The 20,892-nt window shown below is 39.3% G+C and overlaps 1 protein-coding gene across 4 annotated transcripts in view; it reads left to right on the forward strand.

The window, feature by feature from the left end:
- Positions 1-20,892, forward strand: part of PCTP (phosphatidylcholine transfer protein) — a 94,321-nt gene that overhangs the window by 52,797 nt on the left and 20,632 nt on the right. For 2 of the 4 annotated variants that reach the window (XR_004667257.3, XR_008954956.2), the window contains exon 6: positions 19,663-19,829. The exons of 1 other annotated variant lie outside the window; for it this stretch is intronic. Coding sequence is in view for 1 of the 3 variants with exons in the window: in XM_008970608.5 (XP_008968856.1) it covers positions 19,663-19,743 (81 nt within the window). In the remaining 2 variants the exon portion in view is untranslated. Of the gene's footprint in view, positions 1-19,662; positions 20,040-20,892 lie in introns of those variants that run through there. One more of the 4 variants, XM_008970608.5, reaches the window with a different exon arrangement.

Raw genomic sequence — 20,892 nt, forward strand, 5'->3', positions numbered from 1 at the left:
CTGCTCAAGGAAATAAGAGAGGACATAAACAAATGGAAAAACATTCCATGGTCATGGATAAGAAGAATCAATATTGTGAAAATGGCCATACTGCCCAAAGGAATTTATAGAGGTAATGCTATCTCCATCAAGCTACCATTGACTTTCTCCACAAAATTAGAAAAAACTACTTTAAGTTTCATATGGAAACAAAAAAGAGCCCATATAGCCAAGACAATCATAAGCCAAAAGAACGAAGCTGAAGGCATCACACTACTTGACTTCAAACTATACTACAAGACTACAGTAACCAAAACAGCATGGTCCTGGTACCAAAACAGATATTTAGACCAATGGAACAGAACAGAGGCCTCAGAAATAGTGCCACACATCTACAACCATCTGATCTTTGACAAACCTGAGAAAAACAAGCAATGGGGAAAGGATTCCCTATTTAATAAATGGTGCTGGGAAAACTGGCTAGCCATATGCAGAAAACTGAAAGTAGACCCCTTCCTTATACCGTATACAAAAATTAACTCAACATGGATTAAAGACTTACATGTAAAACCCAAAACCATAAAAACCCTAGAAGAATACCTAGGCAATATCATTCAGGACATAGGCATGGGCAAAGCCTTCATGACTAAAACACCAAAAACAATTGCAACAAAAGCCAAAATTGACAAATGGATCTACTTAAACTAAAGAGCTTCTGCAGAGCAAAAAAAAAAAAAAAAAAAAAAAAAAAACCAGGATCAGAGTAAACAGGCAACCGACAGAATGGGAGAAAATTTTTGCAATCTACCCATCTGACAAAGGTCTAATATCCAGAATCTACAAGGAACTTAAACAGATTTACAAGAAAAAAACAACCCCATCAAAAAGTCAGCAAACTATATGAACAGACACTTCTCAAAAGAAGACATTTATGCAGCCAACAAACATATGAAAAAAAGATCATCATCACTGGTCATTAGAGAAATGCAAATCAGAAACCACAATTATCAAAACCATCTCACTCCAGATAGAATGGCGATCATTAAGAAGTCAGGAAACAACAGATGCTGGAGGGGATGTGGAGAAATAGGAATGCTTTTACACTGTTGATGGGAGTGTAAATTAGTTCAACAATTGTGGAAGACAGTGTGGCAATTCCTCAAAGATCTAGAACCAGAAATGCCATTTGATCCAGCAATCCCATTACTGGGTATATGCCCAAGGGATTATAAATCATTCTACTATAAAGACACATGCGCACGTATATTTATTGCAGCACTATCCACAATAGCAAAGACTTGGAACCAATCCAAATGCCCATAAATGATAGACTGGATAAAGAAAATGTGACACATATACACCATGGAATACTATGCAGCCATAAAAAGGATGAGTTCCTGTCCTTTGCAGGGAAATGGATGAAGCTGGAAACCATCATTCTCAGCAAATTAACACAAGAACAGAAAACCAAGCACCACGTCTTCTCACTTATAAGTGGGAGTTGAACAATGAGAACACATGGGCATAGGGAGAGGAACATCACACACTGGAGCCTGTCGCAGGGTGGGGGACTAGGGGAGGGATAGCATTAGGAGAAATAGTTAATGTAGATGACGGGTTGATGGGTGCAGCAAACCACCATGGCACGTGTATACTTATGTAACATACCACACGTTCTGCACATGTATCCCAGAACTTAAAATTTAATAAAAAAATTGAAAAGATGGCATAACTACAGTAATATCATACAAAATAGATTTAAGGTGAAATTATTAATATGGGTTTTTTTTTAAAAAACATTTTATAGCAGTAAAGGGGTCAATTCACCAGAAAGGTAGAACAACCATGCATTTGTATGCACCCAATAAGATCACTTTAAATTTATAAAGCAAAAATTGATAGGATCAGGTGAAATAGACAAGCCTAGAATTATTGTGGGGAACTTCTTGTTTTGTTTTGCTTTAAGCAACTGAATTTGGGGATGGGTTGTTTTACATCAATAGATAAACAGAAGTATACATCTCCTCATTATCAAACTATTTTCCTCGTTTCTTTTTAAACTATTTTATTTTAGATTCAGGGGGTTTATGTGTTTTTTTCTTACATGAGTATATTGCATAATGGGTGAGGAATGGGCTTCTAATATACCCATTACCCAATAGTGAACACTGTACCCAGTAGGCAATTTTTCAACCTTGTCCTCCTTCCCACCTTCCCCCATTTTGTAGTCCCCACTGTCTATTTTTCCATCTTTATGTCCATGTGTACCCATTGTTTACTTCCCATTTATAAGTGAGAACATTCAGTATTTGATGTTTCTGAGTTAGTTCATGTAGGATAATGTCTTCCAGCACCATCCATGTTGCTGCAAAGGACATGATGTCATTCTTTTTATGGCTGCATAGTATTCCGTGTGTGTAGACACACACACATATATGTATATATGTACATATATATACACACATATATATATGATAGGAGATTTTAATGTACCTCTGACAGAAGGTGAAAAACAAGAAGACAAAACACACATTTAGTAAGAATACAGATCTACACAATACCATTTAAAAATGTGTATCCATTTGGCACCAGATTTGACTCTCTTCCCATTGCTGGGAGTAGTTCCTCATATTGTACCTATTAAATCTTTTGGAAGAGAATTTTGTTTTATTTGGCCCTGCTTTTGAAGTAAGGTATGAGAACTCCAGTTATGGTCTCTCTCTCTCAATCTGTATGTGTGTGTGTGTGTGTGTGTGTGTGTGTATGTGTGACTTTAGAGAAATCTCTTTGGCCTCATTTTTGGCGAGAGTGATACATCCTAAAGAATGAAAACATTTTTATTCTTCTCCAAGTGATGGGAAACAGGCTAATACAGGGTGGGTTCTCATTACCTCCTTAGAAAGATAAATAACTTGCCAAGTGCTTAAGTTATTTTCCAAAGGGCCTTAAGTCCTTTAAAATGGGCCATGGATCACAGAGTCCTATTATTAGACAATAGAAGTATAGGCAAGCAAGAAAAACAGAAAGAGAAGGGATCTAGACTCAAAATTTGGAGATCTGGGTTTCATATTTGAGAGTGATCCTCTACAGAGAGTGCCAGAGCAATAAACCAGGAGAAGGACTTTATGACAGTGGTGTGCTGGAGGTACTGGTTCATACTGGCTTGCAAGAAACTTTTGTGTGCATATCTTCCCAAATCCAAGTTCAGTACCATTACATTGGTGGCTTAAATGTATATAATGTGGTAGAAGTATTTATATCAGAGAAATTGGCAAATGGTACAAAACAAGACTGTGTGTTGGCGAAGCTAGTTTTTAAACATTTATGAGTATACCATAGCCAGAAAATTACCACTGAATTTACCCTCTGAAAATACCATTTGAATATAGGACTAGAATAAGACTGCCAGGTAGGAAACAACATCCTACCCTAGGATGATGACCCTCCTTGATAACTTGAGAATTATCTCAAGTTTCAAGTGAACGTCTGTACAACTAATGAGGGCAGTGTGAGGAATTAAGGAAGGAAGTCTCCCAGTTAAACCTCGGTACTGGACAGGAACATGTTAATACCTGCTGAGTTTTAGATGGGAGTGTAGACATCACTATTACAGTGTTTGTGTTTGTGTAAGTATTTATACAAGATTGTGCCTTCCATTTCATATATATTACAGAACAGGAAAATGTTGTCAGCTTCCTCATGAAAAAGAGGTTTTTGGAAGAGACAGAGATTTCTCAATTGAGACATGAGAAGACTTGACTTTTATATTGCTCAGTTTCACACAGGTCATGGATGAGTGCTAATCTGCTAATGACTCAGACTGCATTTGGTGCAATGTTCCCTGTATCAAAAATGAAACTTATATAGATGTATAGAAAAACAAAATAAATCAGAACATGCGAAGAATGAGGGAGACAGTGATGGTGATGGTGGAAGTTTCCTTCTGATTTCCAGAATTCTCCTTTGATGCAGAAGTTAGGCCATAATAGTCTTCAGAAATGAACTATTAGTGATAGTCTAGTCTTTACAGCAGTAAAACCATGTTGATAGGTTATGGGATTTCTTTCTTTATCATCACCATGACTGCTTCTTGGAAACCACTGAGTTGGCAGCAGCTGTGTTCATTAAAGGCTGAGTTCTCAGAAGTGTTTATAAAACTAAACAACCCATAGATTTCTACTGGCAGAAACTAGTCATTGGCATTCTATGTCTTAGTTGCTATTCCTTTTTCACATGCGGCTTGGCAAGACTGACATGTGTATCAGAATCATATGTACAATTTTAGTTAAACATGGACTCTCCTTCCATCCTTCCCATCTCCTTTGGGCAAAAAGAGAATTTTTAGATCCTTATTTTTCTCCCTCTTCATAGGTTTAAGAGAACATTGCCTTATATAAAACAGTAAATCTCTGACTGATACCCCACTCTTTTTGATGAATTGTGCTGTAGAATATTTGATAGACCTTCTTGTTAAAGCTTTAATATGAAGTCAATAATTAATCAAGTAATCAATATATAGTTGGCCTTTATAAGTGCCAACACCATGGTCTGAAGATTGGTGAAATATGTTTGCTTTTTCACTTTAAGTCAACCTTCAGCATTTTCAGGGTTAAGACTCTAGAGCAACTTGAGTCGAGACTACCATGGAATTCACAATAATTCTCTTGAATTCAATCTATTACATTTGAAAATTATATTTGAATCTCCCCCAGATATAAATGCTTCTAATTTTTTTGGTACAAAGCATTTTCACATTCATTATCTTATTATAACCCTCTAAAATTCTAAGGGCAAATAAAGTAGATATTAGCGATAATGATAATTACTGTGTTGGTGAAAATAATGCTTTTAATAGTGATGATAATGATGGTGGTGACTACAATTTAAATGCCTCCTAGGTCCCAAGTCTTGTGATAGCTTTATATATATTATATCATTTAATCCTCTGAACAACAACCTGAGGTAGAGTACCTCAACTCAAATATATGAAGTGATTTGTCAAAGGTCACATAGCTTATAAATATTAGACCAAGGTTTGGAACCCAAGTCTTCAGTCTTCTGGGCCAAGTTATTTGTAATCTATGAATTGCCAAATGCAATGCATAAAATGCCTTTACAACTCCATAGGATGGTTGACGCACCTCACCTCCCTCAGAACTTGGATTAACTTCACATTCTCTGAGAAGCATTCTCTACCACTTATCAGCCATCTGATTTTAAGCAAATTATTTGACATGAGTTTACTCATCCATAAAAAGGAGGTAACTCATCCATGTTGGCTCAGTCTTTTCTGCAAAGATCCAATAACTTAACCAAAAGGCTAGAAAAGTCTGGCAAGTAATATGCATTTATTAGGTTGTGGTTCACCTTTCCACACTGGCCACTTGCCTTCTTATGCTTTATTGCAATTATGAGAAGCACATGTGGCAAAACAAGGGTCACATCAACCCAAAGCACACAGAGTTTGGATGTTAGCACGTTATTCCTAATCACTCAGATTAGCAAGCAAGTCGTACTCTTTTCTATCTGTCCAAAGCTTAGCAGCATTACACTGGACCTTAATCCTGCTGTAACTAAGGGGCAGTAATATGTCTTAAAGAAAAATCTTTAAGAGAAAGGAAAACTGAAGAACCCTGGAAGGTCCATCCTGGAATGAGCCAAAGCTAACACTTCCTCAAAAAACAAAGGAATTTCCTTCCCCCTCAACCCCACCCAGCATATTTTATGTATAGTTTCTAAGAGGTCAGCTAAGAATAATGGGCTTGAGCCAATCCCGTATTGGCCAACTACTCTAAAGTATTTCTCCTCAATATCTGGTGAGGCAATGGTGTTCAAGAAACATCTACACAATGCAAAGTGAGCAAAAACCAGCTAATCCTAAATCCTACATCAGTAGTCTTCTCCAACCGTGGGGTAAAAAAGACATTTTTGGCCAAAGACTATGAAGTAATGCTCTTTATTAGCTTACTTCTTCTCTGTGTCCAAATGATATAATAAAATTCTGACATGAAAAAATAATATTTAGAATTTTCCATTTATAGTCTTCAAAATAGTGGTTGTCCTCATTGTCTCTCCTTCTCTCAAACAAAAAACAAAACACAAACTCTTTATAAATTTAGATTGAGTTGACTTATTTTTCCATTATTTGAAAAGTTTCTTTATATATGATATTACATCTATTATCTCTCTGTATACTATACCCCTTAAGGTAAGCAGATGTCATAATCTCTATTTTGTGGATAGGGAGGGATGCTTAGAAAACTTTGTAACATATTGATATCTCAGCTAGTAAATTGTGGAACCAGGACTGGAACCTACAACTTCTGACTTGAGATTGTTTGAGATTGTTTCCAAAATCAGAGCATTCTCAGAGTCTTTTTTTTTTTTTTTTTTTTTTTGGAGACGAAGTCATGCTCTATCACCCAGGCTGGAGTGCAATGGCGCGATCTCAACTCACTGCAACCTCCGCTTCCCGGGTTCAAGCGATTATCCTGCCTCAGCCTCCTGAGTAGCTGGGATTACAGGTGTGTGCCACCATGCCCAGCTAATTTTTGTATTTTTAGTAGAGATGGGGTTTCACCACGTTGGCCCAGATGGTCTCGATCTCCTGACCTCGTGACCCGCCCGCCTCGGCGTCCCAAAATGCTGGGATTACAGGCATGAGCCACCGCATCTGGCCAGAGTGTTCTTATTTTGCTTTTGTTGTTACTGTTTTTGCGTTTTGTGTGTGTGTTTTCTCTATACACACCAAGTACAGGGTTTAGCTCTGTAAAAACATTGAAAACAAAACAGCAGAAAGGACTAAAGCTGTTACTATTAGAAATTTACCTTCCAGTTGGTAGATACATAACACTGTTCAAAGCAGGAAGCAAAGTCAGTATTATTATTATTTTTAAGAGACAGGGTCTCACTCTTTCACCCAGGCTGGAGTGCAGTGGTGGGATCATCACTCACTGCAACATTAAACTCCTAGGCTCAAATGATTCTCCTGCCTCAGCCTCCATAGTAGCTGGGACCACAGGCATGCACCACTATGTTGGCTAATCTCTATTTTTTGTAGAGACAGGGCCTCACTATGTTGCCCAGGCTGGTCGCAAACTCCTGGCCTCAAGTGATCCTCCTGCCTTGGCTTCCCAAAGCATTGGGATTATAGGCTTGAGCCACGGTGCCTGGCCGAGCAAAGTCAATGTAGTTAAGTACTGGGAAGGCCGAGCAAACCAATGGTAAAATTTGGATGAGAGTCACTGGGGAGGTTTCTGGGCCTAGTTGAATATCCACCTACCTATAAAATCTAGAGCCCTGGCTTTCCCATCTACTGAGACTCCAGGGGTAGGGGGCTTGTCCCACTGAATTGTCTGTGCTTCTAGGAAGCTCCTTCATTGTATGTGAGCCTGATGTGCTTTTATTATCCTCTACTGCCTTTATCATAGGAGTGAACCTCATCTACTCGTTGTCCCTAAAACATAACAGAGCCTCTCACTGTTTACCCATATCCAGTTCATGAGGCTTGTAGGAGCTCCCTGTGGATGTAGTATTTGGGAAAAAGATTTTGGATAACTGTGTCAACCTGTTGGGATGCTTCCCTAAGAGTCCACTAGAGGAAACCATAGTCAGGAGGGAAATTGGGGTTTAAAATTTAAACACAGAACTATGTGTTGAGCTAATGGGGCAACACTAGGATAAAACAATAGCTGGGCAGTGAGAGTTAGTGGCTTAATGACCAGGAGAATAAAAGCAAGAATTGCTGTATGGAACAGGAGAAATTAGGCAGTTTAAGCCATCTTAAAACCTTGGATTTTTCTTTTATTGCAGAGTTACACCCAAGCTGCCAGAGTTCTTTAAAGACATCAGGGGAGGCCGGATAGTTGTCCCAAGCTATTACCCATCTATAAAATGCCCTTCTCTCCCTATTAATTACTTCGATTTCTACATTTTCTGCATGGCCTACCTCTAATATTTTCTTCTGCAGAGAATTGTTCTTAGCCACTCAGACTATAGGAATCATGCTCAGTTGTCATATATTTCAAACAGTTCTGTGTCACCATTTCCTTTGTTACATACAAAGTCTTTCCTCCAAATAGAATATAAACCAGTTATAGAGAGGCAAAAACATGATGCCTTTCGAAAATCCTAAAGGCCTTAGCAAATTAATTATTATCATTATAGCAAACATATCTAGCACTTACTAAGTTCTCTTCCAAGCACTTTTCACATATTATCTCATTTAATCCTGACAACCAACTATGCAGTATTTCCTATTGTCATTTTATTTTACATATGAGGAAACTGAGTCCTAGGCAGTGTAAGAGATAGTCCCAAGGTTACCCTGTTTAAAACAGAGATCTCTCACCCAGAACAATTTCTCATTGGCACCTTCACTTTGCTCGGCTGCCAAAAAAGTAGATATTGACGTGGAATCTGAATACAGCACCTGGCTGGAGAGCATTGCCTGTCTGATGATTCACACTTTTAAATAAAAATAATAAAACCCTTGGCTGGACAGCTTCACTTCCACAGTCCAGCTGGGATGTCGTCACTGTGGTTCCAAAACACACTTGGGTGATATTTCAGCTTGAATAAGTGTCATTTGCACATTCAGTTGTGAAAATTCTGCACGGAGGTCTTGTGATCACACTCCTTGTCAGGCATCTGCCAAAAGCTTGCTAATGTTTTGGCTCCCTTGTCCTGCTGATTTTTGCTGGAAGTGACCTAGAGGAGCGTGGGATGCCTTCTCCTTTAGTTGAAACCCAAGTTAAAATGGGACAATCTGGGTGAGTGACCCAAACCTGAGTCCTGATTCAACCATTATTTACTGAGCACTCAGTATGTATCAAGCATTTTCCTGTATTTTATTACACTGAATCTTCCTGGTAGCGCTCTGAGGTGGGTGTTGTGATCTGTATTTTACAGATGTGGAAGTAGATTCAGATGTGAAAGTAACTTGCCAAAGGCCATTCAGTGAGTAGAACTAAAGAGATCTGATTCCAGGTTTCCTGCCCTCATCTCCATATCAAGGTGCTTCTAGTTCACTTTGAGGTGAATAAAGTAAAGAATTGAGGGGTAATATAATAAAGATGATCATAATAATAATTACAAACATCACTACCAACATTTCTTAAGTCTGCACTGTGTGCCAAGCACTATGGGAATACCTTACAGGCATCACTTCATTTTACCCTCACAACACCCATAAGAGGTAGTAGGCACTAGTATTTCCCCCATGGTACAAAGAAGGAAAATGATGCTTAGAGACGTTAAGCAGGTTAGCAAATGATGTGCCAAGATTGAAGCCCAGACATTCTGTTGCCAAGGCTTGCTACAACAGCTGTATGAAAACATGCAATGTGGGAGTGCTAGATTAGATTCCTCACCTGCCCCATATCTTCAAAGAAAGCACCAAGAGAAAGTGTGAGGTCAATGATTTGAAAAAATTAATCAGACTGTCAACATTTCCAGTGGAGCCCATTCAGCCAAAGTCACCATTTTCAACGTTAACCTCCATGTTGCAAGGCTGACTTAGGAACGTTACACTCACAGACTCTGAGGAAGATGATGGATTTGTTGAGATGGAGCCTCACCTGGCTTGGAGCCAGGATGTCCAGGCTAAATCTGTGTCATTTAGTCCTTTTCACCCCATCTTATTGGGAGTAAGCTGGAAAGAAAATTCGGGTGCTTTGCCAAGGCTTTGGGAATTCACAGCCCTGTCACTCAGAGATGAGAAGGATCCTTTAGGTAGAAAAAGTTCTCAGTCACCCCTTCTGGAAGAGAATCAGTGATGTGCCTTTCCGCAGTCATGAGAGTTATCACTCCTCCCCACGGGGAGAGTGGGCAGTCACGGTGAATCCTGGAAATGGGAGCTGCTCCCAGAGTGATTGAGAACAGAACTGAACTCAGTTCCTCACTTCTTGGTACCAAAGGGGTTGGGTTGTGCCTTGCAAAGGGAGAGCAAGAATGAAAAGAAGAGTAGAATGAGGTTTCGTTTTATATCCAGTAATCAACACACCAAATTAAAAATGAGCAGGGCAGTTTTGTGTGTGCTTGTGATTTGTTACACTGTTTTCCTTTCCTCTCTTATTTAAAAAAATGCTATTTAAACAACATTATAATGACATTAAAAGAAGTACATTATTTATTTATTTATTTTGAGACAGCACCTTGCTCTGTTATCCAGGCTGGGGTGCTGCGGTGGTGCGATCTTGGCTCACTGCAACCTCTGCCTCCCATGTTCAAGTGATTCTCCTGCTTCAGCCTCCCGAGTAGTTGGGATTACAGGTGTGCACCAACATTTTTGTGTTTTCAGTAGAGACAGGTGTTTTTGTGTTTCAGTAGAGACAGCTAATTTTTGTGTTTTCAGTAGAGACAGGGTTTCACCATGTTGGCCAGGCTTGTCTCGAACTCCTGATCTCAGGTGATTTGCCTGCCTTGGCCTCCCAAGGTGCTGGGATTACAGCTGTGAGCCACCGTGCCTGGCCAGAAGTTTAATAAAGAAAATATTCACATTCCACTTGTAGAATACAGCATAGTCTTTGCTCGTGCATCATCTATTCTTATGTAACTGTAATCAGACAATAGAGTGAGCATTTTTCCATGTTGTCCCATATTCCTTAAAAATATTCCTTGCTGGGCATGGTGGCTCATGCCTGTAATCCTAGAACTTTGGGAGGCTGAGGCCAGAGGATCTTTTGAGCCCAGGAGTTCAAGACCAGCCTGGACAATATAGTGAGACCTTGTCTTTACTAAAAATAAAAACATAGCCGGCCATAGTGGCACATGCTTGTGGTTCCAGCTACTCAGGTGGCTGAGGTGGGAGGATCACTTGAGCCTGGGAAGTCAAGGCTGCAGTTATGAGAGATTGAGAGATCGTGTCACTGCACTCCAGCCTGGGTGACAGAGGAAGGAAGACCCTGTGTCAAAAAAGAAAAAAAGAAAAATTGTTTCAAAAGAGAATTCAATGCGTCGATTACAAAGCCTATTGCTTCTTTCCTGTCTTAATTTTGCTGACACTCTGATATTTTAATCTCCATTCTAGAATGTGAGCTTATTCATATCCATTCTAGAGGAATGAGGAGGTTTGAAAATGAAGGGACATGCACATTTGTCTACCCTGTCATGTGTTAATGGTTCCCATTAATAACAAAATAGATGAGGATTAGATAAGAGGAGAAACAGAAGAAAAAAAGATCAAAAGTGTTCACTAAAATGAGTTGTATTCTAGTTATTTTCAATTTTAGGAGAACCAAGGTGAAAAAATGCACTAACCGGCTGACAAACAGCTCTGCCCTCCGGAGGCTTGGCAGACACTGAGCAGCTGCTCCCGGGGCCAGGCACCTCTGGCTGTGCCAGCAGCTGTGCCAAGGCTGAACAAGGTCGGGGGGAAAGAAATGCTTCACATACCTTTGGATTTGTTTAGTCATTGACGCAGGAAATAGGTCTGTGTCGCTCAGCTGGTAGCATCATTGCGTTTGCCTGGAAGGTCAAGGGTTCAAGAACCACACTAGAAAGTTGGCAGCTTCCCGAAGCCAATGCTTGCACTGTCATGGAAGGCAGGTGGTGGTGAACACTGGAGAAAGGAATGCTCTCTCTGCATGTCCCAGGGAAATGGGGCTCACAGGGGCAAGACAGACACAACACCACTCAGTTTACTTTGACCCATAAGCTTCAAAGTACTCCTGTGTGGAACTAGCAGAACTGTCATCCAGGGGACAGGATTGTGTCATAGACACCTCTAGAAGACAAGCGGAGTTTGGGGCTCTCTGATGCATGCTCTACCATCTTTTTTACTGAACCCTCAGCTCAGCCTCTGTTTCAGCTTTGAGAAACTCAGAAACCAAGAACAGTGAAAAATTGTGGCAGATCCTCAGGAAGAAAAGAGGCCCACACTTACTGAGTAAACTAAGCCTGGAATTCAGGTCTACAGCCCAGTAGAATAATCTCTTTGTAAACTTCTCTAAAATGCTTATGTGCATTGCTGCTTGGAAGTTCAATGTTATGCACAAAAGCAATTTACTATAATATTTAAGATATTTAAATTAGTTTAAGAGTTTAAAAAGCATGATTATATTTGAAATTATTGGGAATTATTTATAGTAAATACATTTGATAATTTTGCTTTTGGCTAAATATTGGAAATTTGGGGAAATAATCCAAAAAATGATAGTAGAGAGGGAGTTCAGCAAAGGTAAATGTGGAAATACATCTTTTAAAATTAATCAAGCCCACTCCGCTAAAAGATAGATCACTTAAGCCTGAAATACAATTTATCTGCCTAAAGGATTTCTATGGCAGCAGGTGTGGCCTGAACAACAGTGCACACCTGAGTTGTTTGTGCATAGAGTAACATTTTGGCTTACAAGTTACCACAGGGCTAATTGTTGCTTATTTATCTCGTGGGCTGCTCTGATCCTAGATACCTTTGTCCCAGGAATGTGGGAGATTGAGTAGGTGTGGGGATGGTGCTCTTCGGTAAAATTGTCTTTAGACTGGAGAAGGTACAGTAACAGGCAGCTTCTTCTTAGTCTAAAGGAAAAAAATCCCTGACTCCTTTCCCCTTTAAATAAAACACCTTGCTTGCAACCAGCTATAAGAGAGGTTTGAGGTTGGCTTGCATCGGGACCCTGCCAACAGGTTCAAGTCTGATGTTCCTACTCCCAGGACATCTTTTGCTGTCTTATCATGAGTTTTTTATTTATTCAGTTATTAGGAGCTGTCTTTCTGTTCCTACCCTCAGAGACCTAAACAAGACCTCTCATCTTTTGAAACCAAAGACAGAGTGAAACAGTCCCCAAAGAAAGGAAATCCTACAAAGTCTAATGGAAGTTACACAGTTTTGGATTTCCCTTGGCATTTCGTGGTACCTGTCTCTAGTCCTTAGTGCTGTCTACCTGAAATTACTAACATTTCCTCTCTTCGTGAGGACAAGGTTCTTCTTCTTTAATTTTTTAACAGCTTTATTGAGATATCATTCACATATCTCACATACGATTCACCCATTTAAAGTATATGCTTCAATGGCTTTTATTATATTCACAGACTTGGGCAGCCATCATCTTAATCAATTTTATAACATTTTCACGATCACCCCCAAAGAAATCCCAAATGTTTTAGCCAACATTCTCCAATCCTCCTGTCCTCCCAGGTCTAGGAAACCACTAATGTAATTTTTGACTCTATGAAATTGTCTGGATATTTCTCTATCAAATATTCTGGATATTTCATACAAATGGAATCAAGGCTCTCTTTAAGTATCCTACTATTCTTCCACAGAGCCTGGCCAAAAACCTCGTACCTAGTAGGCCTTTTAGCAAGGCTATATTAGTTACTTGATTTAGGTATATTAAATGACTCTTTTAGGATCAATATAGCTCATGAGTGGGTAACTGGATAGTCCTAGATGAAAGACCTCATATGCCATTACCCATGGCGTGTTAATGGTCTGGACAGTATCAGAATGAAAAGACAGCCTATGAGTCATAGCTTCCCCTAGGTGAGGTCCCACAGACATGGCCCCCTGTACTACTTGTCTGTTCAATGATATAACACGGACGCCATCAGCTCAACAAATCAGAAATCGATTCCCTAGAAGACTGGAGTTCTCTTATAAGTTGGCACACCACGCTGTGTGTTAACAGGCAATAACACTAAAATGCACTAAAGACCATGTAATTTATTCCCAACATGCTGTTATTCTTTCCAAAACATTAGCTTTGGAGCAGAACGTTTGCTAAATGTTGTCTTTATTTCCAAAGCTTGGGGTAAAGATCATATGCAACCAATGACTGAGAGATAATTGGCCACTTTACAGTTTTAACCTCAAATGAACTCCCCCGTCTGAGTAAATTTCCTGGTAAAAGATCCCATTTTAATAGAATGTGAAAGCTGCAAGAAAGATGGAGCTTACAGATCACAGTATGGTCTGTTAGATAAATGACTAGGAGTAATATTTCTTAAAACCACATTTTGTAGACAGAGTTAACAGAAAACCCAGGAAAAAAATACCCAGTGGTTCAGCATTCACGCTTAAATGAAAATAGCATGTGTGTTTTCAGCTCAAGTTGTGCCAGGGCTTGGAGGGAAATTGGCAAGGATTAAAACCAAGAGTCTTTTGGGGGTTGTTGGGTATTGTCATCCTGGACCTGACCTCACAGCTTTCTCTTGGAGGAGAAGGCAAAAAGTAGCTGTGCTAAAACTTTGCTCTAAGAGTTGCCACAGAGTACAGAAAGTTCCTCTTCTTGCAGTTGGCTTATTTTCACTGAGCTGGCACTGAGCCAGAAGTCAAGTTATTATTTTGTTTAATAGCTGAAGAAATGACCATCTTGTGCTTTTTAACCTAAAGGTGGCCTTGACTGCAGATCCCTGGATGTGGGGAAGCACCTAAGAAGGTCAGTTCTTATGGAAGAATGGGAGGGTGCTCTTGCTGTGTATTTAAAGTGAGGTCCTTGGTTTCCTCCTTTGGATTATCATCTTTGGTGAGGTTTGCCTCATGGAGAACTGATGACTGTGAGTTGTCATGTACAAAGTGGAAAAATAGCTTTATTGTCTGAAGCTCAAATTTCACAGGCTTGCACTCCTTGGTTTAGAATTCAGATTCCTCAGTTTGAAAGAGAACAAGAAAATGTCGCACCTTTTAATCTATTTGGGCAGAAAGAAAATTTAAATCTAGTCAGAGAGGGTATCTGTCTACAAGAGCTCATCCCAAAGATTTTAATTAGTTATTCAAGAAACCATGGCTAAGAACACACTATGAGCCAGGAACTCTCCTGGGTCCTAGGGGTTACAGAGGAAAACTAACCATGACTCTACCTTGAAGGGCTCACAGTTTATTGGTGATTGGTCATAGGGGAGAGGGAGAGGGAGTAAGACCTAAGTGTGGTGAGTACCATGATACAGGTATGTACAGGATATGATGCAGCACAGCTTGGGGTGGGTCAGAAAGACTTTTCATGAGAAACGAATCCAAGGTTGGGTCTCAAAGTAAGAATAGAAGTTAGCCAGGCATCTGGAAGTTCACAGTTGCATGGGGGAGGCAGTTGGCTGAGGTAGAGGGAAAAAGCACAGAAACGGAGATCGCATGATGTGATTCAGCATGTCTTGGGTGGGTAGGCATGTATTTTTTGAAAGATGAGGTCAGAGAAGTTGGCAGAGGCCAGATCAATAGCAGCCTTGGGTTTTAAACAAGACCACTTTCCTAGCTCCTCCTGGCTATTCCAACATGGCAACTGGTGCCCTGAGTTCTATCTCAGCATTTGTCACTGTGTGAGTATCACTCTTTTTTGCTCTAAGCAGATAGATCTTGCAGATCTGTAAAAAATTCTGGTTTTTCCACTTACTATGTATGTAATCTTGGACAAACTACTTAGCTATATGGAGGCTCTGTTTTCTCTTCTGTAAAATGGGTCAAACAAAAAACAACTTCATAGGGTTATTGTGAGTATTACCAGGATCAAACAAGAACAATGACTGGCATGAGAAAAAAGTGGTCATGAAATATTTGTGGAATTAAATTGGGTACAGGAGTGAAAAGGAAATTCTTCTGTCTGGAAAATAGCCTTTAGCTTTCCAAACACCAGTAGCTGCCAAAGCAGTGTAGGACACCTGGAAAGAGGTAGAAAAGAGATCCGAACCATGAAGAAGAGTGACAGGAAGCCACAGACCCCAAAACTAGAAGATGGTAAGCCAGTGAAGCAGATCAAAGTGGGAGGGGTGCATCTTGTGCCAGAACAGCAAGGGCACTGCCAGGTCAGAAGGGTGGCCAGGAGGGAGGAGGTGGCAGATGCTGGCTCATAGGGCACTTCAGGGAGTGAATGCATGGCAGCCTGTGGCTTCCTCTTTCCTGATGTTGTCCTGGTGTCCTACCAGGCTCTGGAAAGAAATCAAAAAAAAAAAAAAAGGAAAGAAGAGAGGAAAAACGGGAAAAAGAAAACAGCGGCATTGTTGTTTAATAACAGCAACACCCCTTCATGATAGAAAACACATAACAAACTAGAAATAGAAGGGAACTTCCCCAACCTGCTAAAGGGTGTTTATGAACAAACCACAGCTAACACACTTAATTGTGAAAGGCTAAAAGCTTTCCCCCTAAGATCAGAAATAAGACCAAGGTGTCTGCTCTTAACACTCCTTTTCAAAATTGTGCTGGAGGCTTTAGCCAGGGTAATTAGGCAAGAAAAAGAAATAAAAGACATTAAGATTGGAAAGGAAAAAGCAAAACTATCTGAAGATACATAATTTTTTATATAGAAAAACAATATTGAAAAAGAAGAACAAAATTGGAAGATTTGCAGTTCCTGATATAAAAATTTACTACAGGCCAGGTGCAGAGGCTCATGCCTGTAATCCTAGCAATTTGGGAGGCTGAGGTAGGAGAGTGGGAGGATCATTTTAGTTCAGGAGTTCAAGACCAGCCTAGGAAATATAGGGAATCCCAAATCCACAAAATAAATAAACAAAAAATTAGCCAACCATGGTAGTGTGCATCTGTCGTCCTGGCTACTTGGGAGGCTGAGGTGGTAGGATTGCTTGAGCCCAGAAGGTTGAGGCTGCAGTGAACTGTGATCACTCCACTGCACTAACAGAGTGAGACTCTGCCTAAAAAAATAGCTTACTACAAATAACTTGCTACAAATCTACAGTAATCAAGATGGTGTTGTACTGGCATGAGGATTGATATATAAATCAATAGAATAGAATTGAGGATCCAGAAATAAACCCTGTCAATTACAATAAATTGATTTTCCATGAAGGAGTATCAAGAAAATTCAATGGGGGAAGAATAAGCTTTTTCAACAAATGGTACTGAGACAACCAGATATCCATATGCAAAAGAATGAAATTAGATCACCTGCCACCGTATATAAAAATTAACTCAAAATAGATCAAAGACCTTAAATGTAGGAGCTAAAGCTATAAAATTCTTAGAAGAAAACATAGGGGCAAATTTTTTTATGGATTTGCCAATAATGTCTTAGATCTAGCACCAAAAGCATAAGCAAAAAAATAAACAAAATAGATAAATGTAACTTTATTAAAATTAATAACTTTTGTGCTTCAAAAGAAACCATAAAGAAAGTGACAAGACAATGCACAGAATGGGAGAAAATTTCTGCAAATCATATATCTGATAAGGGGCATTCCTGTTGCTATAACAAAATACTGAAGAGCAGGTAATTTATAGAAGTAATAGAAATCTATTTCTCATAGTTCTGGAGGCTGGGACATTCAATATCAAGGCACTAGCAAATCTAGGGGCTGGTGAGAGCTGCTCTGGGCTTCCAAAATAGTGCCTTGTTGTTAGGTCCTCACATGATGGAAGGGATGAAAGGGCCAAAGGGATGAATAGCTCCCTCGAACCTCTTTCATGAGGTCATTAATCTCATTCATGAGGATTCTACTCTCATAACTTAATCACCCCTAAAGGCCCTACATCTTAATACTATCACATTGGTGATTAGACTTTAACATATGAATTTTGAGGAAACACATTCAGGCTACAGCAGGGCTTGTATCTAAAATACGTAAAGAAATGATACAACAAGAGACAAAAACTTAATTAAAAAATGGAAAATAATCTGAATAGACATTTCTCCAAAGAAGATATACAAATGGCCAATAAGTGCATACAGTATGTTCAACGTAATTAGCAATCAGGGATGTGCAAATTAAAACTGCAGTGAGATGCCCCTTCACACCCATTAGGATGGCTATAATGAAAAAGATGAATAATAACAAGTGTTGGCAAGGATATTAAGAAGTTGGAGTTCTCATACACTGCTAAAAGGAATGTTAGGCAGTGCAGCCACTTTGGAAAATACAAGGCAGTTTTTTAAAATGTTGAACACAGAGGTTTAATGTTCAAAAGGTTAACATTTGACTTTGAAATTCTACTCCTAAGTATAGATACAGAAGAAATAAGAACACAGAGGTTTAATGTTCAAAAGGTTAACATTTGACTTTGAAATTCTACTCCTAAGTATAGATACAGAAGAAATAAAAACACAGGTCAACACACAAACTTGTACGTAAATGTCCATAGGAGCATTTTTCATAATAGGCAAATAATGGAAATAGTCCAAATTTCCAATGACTGATGATTGAATAAAACATAGTATATCTGTACAATGAAATATTATTTGGCAATGAAGTACTGATACATGGTACAACATGGAGGAACTTTGAAAACATTATGTCAAATGAAAGAAGTCATTCACAAAGGATCATATATCAATTCATGTACGTGAAATGTTCAGAATAGGCAAATCCATACAAAGAGTAAATTAGCGGTTGCTTGGGATTAAGAAGAAATGGGAAGAGATGCTAATGGATATGGAGCTTCTTTTGGGGGTGATAAAATGTTCTAAAATTTATTGTAATGATGGTTGTACAACTCTGTTATTTACTAAAAACCATTAAATTGTACACATAAATTGGTTCATTGCATGGCATGTGAATTATATCTCAATAAAGCTGTCATAAAAACCAACAATACAAATAGCTATTGTTAATTTAGCACTTTCTAAATGCTAGGTACTGTGCTAAACTATGTAATCTTACCTAAGTCTCATAATAAATATGCCAGGAAACTTTTAGTTTTATTTACAAAGGGAAAACATGAGTTCAGAGATAAGGAAATTGCCCAAGGTCACAAAACTAGTAATTACCATACTAGTTAGGATTTTAACTCATTTTTGTCTCATTTTGAGTTTCAGGGTCTTACAAAATGCCATTAGATGGATCTTGTGAGCCTCCTTGTGTACAAGGCTGGGGTGTTCACAATAGTGACTAACACGAAACAGTAGAAATTAGTGAAATCTCTGCCTCTGACTTTCTCACCCTGGAACTGGGGTGAGGTGTTGGCTCCCAGGCGCTGTGGATATGGGGTGGCAAGGAATCTATCCTCAGTGAACTGAATTAATTCCTTAATTCTCCCTCAGATATGTCACAGCTGTCATTCTGGAGGTGAGACTCTTGACCCTCCACCCCCAGCACCTGATTTTACAGATTATGTCTTGCGTTTGAAAGTGAGTCCTGTTACTGTTGGCTCTGTCTGCTTCCTAGTTCCAAGAAACAAAACGTGAGAAGGAAGGTGTTAAGCCCACAAGACAAAGACGTCAAATAGTTCTCACCAAGGAACATTTGGATGAGTTTTGGGAAAATGACTGTGAAGCAGATGGATTACATTTTCTGTTTGGGCTCAGTAATTAAGGGGAAAGGGGGACTCAAGCCAAATGTGCTGGGATTTTGTCAAATTCCAAATGTTGGAACACATTTCAGGATGTTTGACTGAGTTTGGCAGAATCAGTACCTTGACTGTGGCCTTCTCTTCTTGGACAAAAGATGACCGAAGAGCCTACAATAATCCAAATCTGAAAGAAGCCACAGGCATGGTTACCCTTTTGTGGGAAATGGCACAATGGTACCCTTTGTCAGTTGGAATATTTCAGTGGGGGGATTAAATATGCATATGGTTATTCTTGCAGGGTTTTTGAGAAAGAGGATAAAAATCAGCTCACATAACACAATTTAAGAACATATTCTTTCATTCTATTCCTTGTGATCCAGAGGCTAGAAGTAGAATTGCATCCTTCCATGACTATCCAAACCCCTTATTCTGTGCATCCTGAAGTATCCCCAGGAATTTTTGTGGCTGTACTTACTCTCATCCTTTGCTCTTTCCATTTGATTCTTTAGAATCAGAGCAGAACCAAGCGGGAAGCTCAGAATCAGAGAGATCTCATCAAGTTTTCGGCAAACCCAAACATTCTGCAATAGATTGAGTGGAAGGAAGAGGAAGGACATAAAGATAAAGACATGAGAAAAGAAGCTGAGTCTTTGTTGAAACACTGAAATGGGTGCAGGTATCATTTCTTATCTCATTGTTTTTTCTCATAAGCCCTGAATTAATTCATTTATTCACAGTATTTTCACAGATGTGAAATTCACATATTATTCACAGATATGTTCACTATCATCTATGTACTGGAAAGATAGCAGTGAATAAAATGGACAAAATTACCTGCCCTCTTGGAGCTCGCATTCTAATCAATAAAATGCCATTGTCACTTGGAGGATATGCTTATCAAAATTTTTAGAGGTCAGTTGCCTAGCTGGTCAAAGAGCAGTAGAATTTAAATTTTTCTCCTGTAAGTAGCTACAATGCTTTGTCAGAATTTTTACCCTAGTATTACAAATATTTATTCTATTTTGCTGATAAATTTAAAAATGGCCTTCAGTGTCATTCCAGATGGGATATGTTGTCTTACCATTGACAGAATATTCTACACCCAAAGTTAAAATTTCTAAGAAGAAAACACAATTAAGTTCATCCTTTAAAACATTTTTTTCAAATGACTAAAAATTAGCTATTGGGAAGTGCTGATATTAAAATGGCAGCAAAGCTTCCGCCTCAGAGCTCTCCTTTCTTCTCCCTGTCTTCTCATCAGCAGATCTTTTTTTGTTCACTGAAGAAGCAAAATTGGAAAGTAAATATATAAATTAGAAACTGGCAAGAGAAGTAAACAGCAGTCTTGGGTTTTCACTTCAAGGCAAAACGATGGCTCCTAGTGTCCCCTTCTGCATGTCAATCTTGTATATCAATTCCTTGTGATAGGAAATGTTATTTTCAGTGGACTGTAGTCCAGGCAATTGTCAAGAGAGCTCCTATGTGGCAACTGTTTTGGACATGTCCAGAGACACAACTTTTTCAACACTGCATCAGCCCCAGCCTGGCTTTCACTGCTTCTGTATCCCTAGCTGGTCACAGCTAGCTCTGCTGATGCTCCACAGCTTCAGGCACAGCTCCACCTGAGCTATTCCTGATGGATATGAATAGTGCTGCGTAACTCCCTATTGCAGACTGGTTTCACATTAGGTCTACTGTCTAGACTTGAGACTTAATGGCCCCAGATGTCTGAGGGACTC

This window comes from Pan paniscus, chromosome 19, assembly GCF_029289425.2.
Source record: "Pan paniscus chromosome 19, NHGRI_mPanPan1-v2.0_pri, whole genome shotgun sequence".
In the NCBI taxonomy this organism is placed as follows: Eukaryota; Metazoa; Chordata; class Mammalia; order Primates; family Hominidae; genus Pan; species Pan paniscus.